This window comes from Ailuropoda melanoleuca, unplaced genomic scaffold (assembly GCF_002007445.2).
Source record: "Ailuropoda melanoleuca isolate Jingjing unplaced genomic scaffold, ASM200744v2 unplaced-scaffold408, whole genome shotgun sequence".
NCBI lineage: Eukaryota > Metazoa > Chordata > Mammalia > Carnivora > Ursidae > Ailuropoda > Ailuropoda melanoleuca.
The window spans coordinates 1-6,936 of record NW_023212503.1 but is presented as its reverse complement, the minus strand read 5'-3'; the positions used below and the strand labels follow the sequence as shown (position 1 = coordinate 6,936).

The window sequence follows — 6,936 nt, the reverse complement described above, 5'->3', positions numbered from 1 at the left end:
TGAAACTAATAATACACTATATGTTAATTAATTGAATTTAAATAAAATAAAATTTTAAGAAATGAAAAATCGAACTTTTTAAAATTGTATTATGTTAGTCACCATACAGTACATCATTAGTTTTTGATGTGGTATTCCATGATCCATTGTTTACATGTAACACCCAATGCTCCATGGAATACATGTCCTCCTTAATAAAACCTTTTTAATGTCAGTATGAATCTCCCCTTTTATTTCAGATGATAGAATTTGTTTTTTTGTTTTTTTGTTTTTGGTTTTTTTTTTTACATTTTGGGTTTTTTTTTTAATTATATACTGTTCTTTTTTTTTTTTTTATGTTAGTCACCATACAGTATATCCCTAGTTTTTGATGTAAAGTTCGATGATTCATTAGTTGCATATAACACCCAGTGCACCATGCAGTACGTGCCCTCCTTACTACCCTGGTGATGGGTAGTAAGGAGGTCAGATGATAGAATTAGAATCTTCTCTCCTTTTCTCTTGATCATCTAGCTCAAGGTCTTTTAAAAGAATCAGTCTTGGTTTAATTGATCGTTTCTATTGTTTTTTATTCTTCATTTCATGAGTTTCTGCTCTTGTCTCTTATTTGCTTCCATCTGCTTGCTTAATGTGCTGTTTGGTCTTACCATTTCAGCATGTTTAAGATGGAAAGTTACGTCATTGATTTGAGATCTTGGTTCATTTTGAATGTAGACATTAAAAGCAGTATTTCTCTCTGGTGACTGCTTTTGCTACATCCTATGAGTTTTGGTATATCATGTCTTCCTTTTTATCAATCTCCAAGTAATTCCTAAGTGCCCCTTTGATTTCTTCTTTGAACCATCATTATATAGGAGTGTATTGTTTAATTTCCCCATATTTGTGAATTTTCTAATGTTCTTTATGTTCTTGATTTCTAATTTTATTCCATTGTGGTTGAAGGGCATATTGTGTATTATTTGTATCCTGACAATAATTTCTTAAATGGCACAATTAATTAAAGTAACATATTGTGGTCTGGTTTATCCAAAGAGGCTCTAGTCCAGAAGATAAAAGGCTAAGAGGTCCAGGAATGTCCTGTTCCTTTGGTCACTCCAGAGATGTCCAAGAGGCCACTGATCTCAGTGCTGTAGTGGTGGCCCTTTTGTATGACTTGCCCTGGCTTAGTCCTTGGCTTGAAAGTTGGAGGAAAGTTCATAGAGGGAGTGACTCCTGGTTTGAAAGACTCCTGTTCTTTTACTCTTCTAATTGGTAGAGCAAAGTATAATTACTCCAAGTAAATTTTGCATTTTCCTTTGTGCTTTCCTTTGTTCTTTTTCCTTACAGTACTCTTTCCATTCCTTACCCCAGTTTTTGAAAGATTAAATATCTGTGTGTTTCCAAAGAGTGTTACTGACTTTTTCACAAAATCCGTAAAAAAGATGAAAGAAAGTCGCCTCAAAGATAAACAAAAGGTAAATCCATTGATGATTACATACAGTTTTTCACTTTCTGATAGTTGAGCTGTATATATCTGATGTGTGCACTTCTATGTGTTTTTTTTTTTAAGGTGGGTAGAGAACTGCAGTATTCAGATCAGGAGAGTTCTATCGTTTTGGGCAGAATGAAGAAGGTGGAGGTTAGGGAAGGAGAGAAGAAAATGAGCCAGAGAGACAACATTTAAAATTTAGAAATACGCATGGAAATTACTATGTTACTGCTTAAAATTTGGTGAGAGAAAAACTGCCACTTCCCTTCAACAAATTGTCAAAGGATAAGAATCACTATGTAAAAATCATTTTCTGGGTAGTATAGTTTTGCCAGATCTTATATATCAGAGATCCCTTCAAATCCAAGCCTTTACTTTACACATTCTCCAGTGAAGTTTCTATCAGGCACCTGGTGTTTAGTCGGTATTAAATTTGAGCTGTCATAGGCTGGAGTGGGCAGGAGACTGCAAGATGGCTAAGCCCACTTTGCCTTCCTGAGACTTAGCAGCCAGCATAAGGATGTGTGTAGGACAAGGATATAGGGCTGGGTACCCCAGGATGTCACTTAAGATTCTGCAGAGTTCTGGGAGGGTGGGGCATTGGAAGATGCTGACACAGGGTGCTGGTGGACTCAGCAGAGGTCAGGGGATTGATCTGGGTGGCCATTCATTAAGAATTAAAGCTGGAGGGAAAAAAGGACTGAAGTCGGGGACTTTCTCCTGGGCAAGCAGGAGTGACAGGAGAGGGAGCAGGCAACTCTTTGGCCAGGAAGCTGTGTTCAAAAGCCAGACAATCTGAAGATCAGAGAGAGCAAGGACCAAAAATCAGTTGGACATGATGGCTGGATTCGTATCAGGGAAACATCCTGCTCTGCAGGTTTCAGAACTGTATATTTTTGTTCACTGATGACTCAGGCAACACTATCAGACTTCTGGCCATTAAGGGGCTGTATTCTCAGGAAAGAAGTTAGGTACTGCACCCCTGATTTATTTCTGACTTCACAAGTGACATTTTATCATTGAAACTTCTCTTTCTACTTCCAGCACCGAGTGGATTTTCTCCAACTGATGATTAACTCCCAGAATTCTGAAGAAACAGACACCCATAAAGGTAAGCAAAGAGAGCTTCAGAGGGCCAGCAATGGGGAGGCTCAGAGGCAGGGGGTGGTTCTGAGATAGGGAGGAGGATTTTTAGCAGATGGAATTTCCACAAATTGAAGAAAGACACATGTTCAGTTAAAAATGGTAGACAGAACCACTTTCCAGAAGCATGCAGCCACAACTCTGTTCAGTACTTGAAGGGTAGCCATAAACAAGGCAGTCAGTGGTTTGTGGATCACCTACATCAGAACTTCTGGGCACCTTGCTTCCGGTGTCAATTCTCTGGTCAAATCAGACCCTCTGAATTGGAACCTCTGCCTGGAAATTTGCATCAAGTCTTCATCACATCAGGAGGCACTTGGCCCTAGTGTAGGTGACCTTCACCTGGAACACTTGGTTGAACTTGTGTTCACCGGCTTAATGTACTGCAAAGTTTTATTTTTTGTTTTGTAATTAAGTAACTGTGCAAGATCCCTTTGCGATTGTGTATAAATACTGTGTTTTTCTTCAAACATTCGTCTACTACTTTTATCATCCATGGATGGTATTTGACTGAAACCATTATTACTATAGTGGCTTCAAATGGTAACTTTTTAATTCCATCATTTCTTCCAAATTTATGAGTGATAGTCCATTATAAGGGAGCTTTACATTCTCTCTCATTAATTTATTTATGTCAGTATGATCTCATATATTGCTAACTTAGTCTCTTAAATCATTCTTTATTTGGATCCTCAAATTCACTCAGGTTTGTCTATTGGAAGCCCTTACAAGTGGGATCCTGTGTGCTTTTCTTTTCTCTTTTTCCTTTGTGTTTTGTTTGTTTGTTTGCTTGCTTTTTGTTTTTTTGTTTTGAGTAGGCTTTTTTATAGCAGTTTTAGGTTCACGGCAATATTGAATGAAAGGCACAGAGATTTCCAGTATTCCCCACCTACGCACAGCCACCCCACTTTCAAAATCCCTCCACATGTGGTAATTTCATTACAATCAGTGTACATACAATGACACATTATTACCACTTAAGTCCATAGTTTAAAGCAGGATTTATTCTTTGTAGTATTTCTATGGGTTTTGACAAATGTGTAATGGTGTATATTCACCATTATAGTGTATAGAGTATCCTGCATCCTTTTCACAAATTATTTTATGAGCACTTCCTTGCTTCTGACATAAGATATTCTAGGTCTCCCTTCTATTTCCCCCAGTGAGCCTTGAAATCAGCCCTTACTTCAAGGAGCTCTGTTTCCTTTTACTGAGAATGGTATTTAGAAACCAAACTCAGGGGCGCCTGGGTGGCTCAGTCAGTTGAGCATCTGACTCTTGGTTTTGACTCAGGTCATGATCTCATGGGTCATGGGATCAAGCCCCGCATCCGCCTTTGTGCTCAGTGGGGAATCTGCTTGGAGAGTCTCTCCCTCTGTCCCTACCCCCACTAGCACACACATGTACATGCTTTCTCTTTTTCTAAAATAAATAAATGAATGTTTATCAAAAAAGAACAAAAACAAAAAACCAAAACCTGGGATCTAGGAGTGCTCATTGCTGTTAGGGTTGCTTTTTTTCTAGATCCTCTCAGTAGACCAGGCTGATCACATCAGATATATTTACACAGGACTGAGAAACCTAAATATTCTTATATCTCCATAACCAGTGATGTAGACATGCTCTCTGTCTCCCAGATAAAAGCCTTGATTTAGTTCTTTTGATGACAGAAACATTCCCATCATGGTTAACTTCAACCTATCAAGGTTTCACAACCATCTAAAAAAATTCTATATATTTAACAATTGATTCTGGAGAAAAAGGACAGCCTTACTCCATTACGTCACTAAAATATATCTATGTATACCTATGTATACATCTGCCTCTATCTGTCTGTTTGGTTCACGAAATTTTTGTGATGAAGGAAATACTCTGTATCTGCCCTGTTCAGCACAGTGACCACTGTACACATGTGGCTATTGAGCACTTGACATGAGGTTAGTGCCACTGAGGATCTGAAACTTATATTGTATTTAATCAGTTAAAATTTATATTTAAAAAGCCACATATGGCAAATGGCTACCATATTGAACAGTACAGATCTAAACTTTGAATGTCACTGCGTCCATGCTAAAGGAGGAAAGGTTGGATAGCTGAATTTTTCCACAGTGACATCACTGAAAGTATCACTTGAAAATCTGAAATCTGTAGACCTTTCTTTCACTTATGATATTGTTTCTAGTTGTGAATTACATGTCTGTTGCTAGTTGTGAATTACATGTCTGTTGCTAGTTGTGAATTACATGTCTGTTGCTAGTTGTGAATTACATGTCTGTTGCAGGTACCTTGTTCATTTCAGTGCTCTAAGTATCTAAAGGTCCTAATCCAGTTCCAATCAAATAGATCAGAGCCTGGGTATGCTTAGTTTCTGCCAGGAGAAAATCCAAGAGAGGCCAATTTATATTCAGGGTGGGGCCATTCCCTAAGCAAGGTGACATTCAGGCCAGGGTTGAATGAGCAGTGCTATATCCACTCACTGGATTCTGTTTGTCTGTATTTCGTGCTGGCCGGTACCCTTCTATTGACACATTCTTTCTTAGGCTCTTTTAATGGCATTAATTGCCCTAGCATCAGTCTCCCCTCTTCTAGCTTCTTGTCTGTGTTACAGTTTCTGTACGTATCTGAGATTAAAAACTTGAAGAGTAGTGCCCCAGGTCTTCTATTACCAGATACCTCTCAAAGGTATAATCCGTGCATCTCATCACATTTTGTGAAAGCTTGGATTTTGATTCCATAGTTCTTGGATGAGATTTGAGAGTCTGCATTTCTAATAAGCACCCAGACACTGTAGATCCTGCTGGTCCATGGACCACACATTGAACACGTTTATCTGTAGCCCAAATACTGTTCTCGTAAGTTCCCGCTAAAATGTTTAGATAAAAGATCATTGAATTTCCTGACAATTAAGCCTTAGCATTGAGAACTCTCTCTGAAAAAAAAAGGAAAAAAAAAGATTAAGCTGTAGAAGAACGTAAATTTTGCCTGGGGAAGAAGACTAGCCTGTGTGACTTATGGCTAAAGTACTTTTAGGACTCTTCAGGGACAGACTGATAACAGTGCGTATGTGAGACAGAAATGCCATCTCCTGGGGCGCCTGGGTGGCACAGCAGTTAAGCGTCTGCCTTCGGCTCAGGGCGTGATCCCGGCGTTATGGGATCGAGCCCCACATCAGGCTCTCTTGCTATGAGCCTGCTTCTTCCTCTCCCACTCCCCCTGCTTGTGTTCCTCTCTCGCTGGCTGTCTCTATCTCTGCTGAAAAATAAATAATAAATCTTAAAAAAAAAAAAAAAGAAAAAAAAGAAATGCCGNTCTTTAAAAAAAAAAAAAAGAAATGCCGTCTCCTGAAATTACACACTTGTGTTGGTGGGGAGGGTGGCGTAAGCAGAAACAGATGGCTAAGAACAGTATAGACCTTGGGAATAAACAGATCAAGACAACTTTGGCCTCTTCCTGGCTCTGTAGGATAGATCTCAGAGTGCAAACCACTCCTAGTCTGATTGCGAAATGCTTTAACATATTTTCCCCAAGGGACTTGGGAGTTTCATTTGGATATCTTGTCATCTAAACTGTGATGTTTTGCATGCACCAGCTTTACCTAAAATGTCTTTCTTCTCCTCTTAGCTCTGTCTGATCTGGAGCTCGTGGCCCAATCTATGACCTTTCTTTTTGCGGGCTACGAGACCACTAGCACTTCTCTTTCCTTCTTTGCCTATGAATTGGCCACTCACCCTGATGTCCAGCAGAAACTGCAGGAGGAGATTGATGCCACTTTCCCCAATAAGGTGAGCAGGCCATACCTGAGGAGAGAGGTCCGAATAAGCTCTGTTATGCCTTAGTAAGAGGTTAGTCCTCAAATCTAGTGGGTTTACATAGCAAAAGTTTACTTCTGGTTCACATTTGCATGTCCACGGTGGGTATTAGTTGAGGAAGGGAGTCTCTGCTCCACATACATATTTGGTGATTTGGTGATACAGGGTAAAGAGGCTCTGCTTTCTTATACGTCCATTATCTAGAATGTGAGGACTTTATGTTGGCCAGGGAATAAAGAACGACAGTGTTGCTCACTTGCTTTTCCAGTATTTGGCCCTGAACTGATATACAGCTCCTCAGATCACAGCCCATTTTCGAAGTGGTTTCCCCTAAGTTCAGGTGGGCTGGGAACTATGGGGGTCTACATGGATCCTGGGTGAGCAGTGAGTGCCTCTGCCACACACCCTATGAAGGGTCAACTCTAATTATCTCAGTGTAACAAGCCAGAAACTGAACTACAGAGACATAACAGAACTTTCTTTCACCATCACATACCTAAAAGCCAAGCTATGAAC

The 6,936-nt window shown here is 39.6% G+C and overlaps 1 protein-coding gene across 1 annotated transcript; it reads left to right on the top strand.

Moving 5' to 3' along the window:
- Positions 1–947: 947 nt before the first annotated feature.
- Positions 948–6,393, top strand: LOC117799027 (cytochrome P450 3A12-like; the record flags this gene model as incomplete). Its single annotated transcript, XM_034651487.1, has 3 exons — positions 948–1,454; positions 2,513–2,579; positions 6,233–6,393. Coding segments are annotated over exons 1-3 (261 nt in total), but the record flags the coding sequence as incomplete, so codon positions are not given.
- Positions 6,394–6,936: the final 543 nt, after the last annotated feature.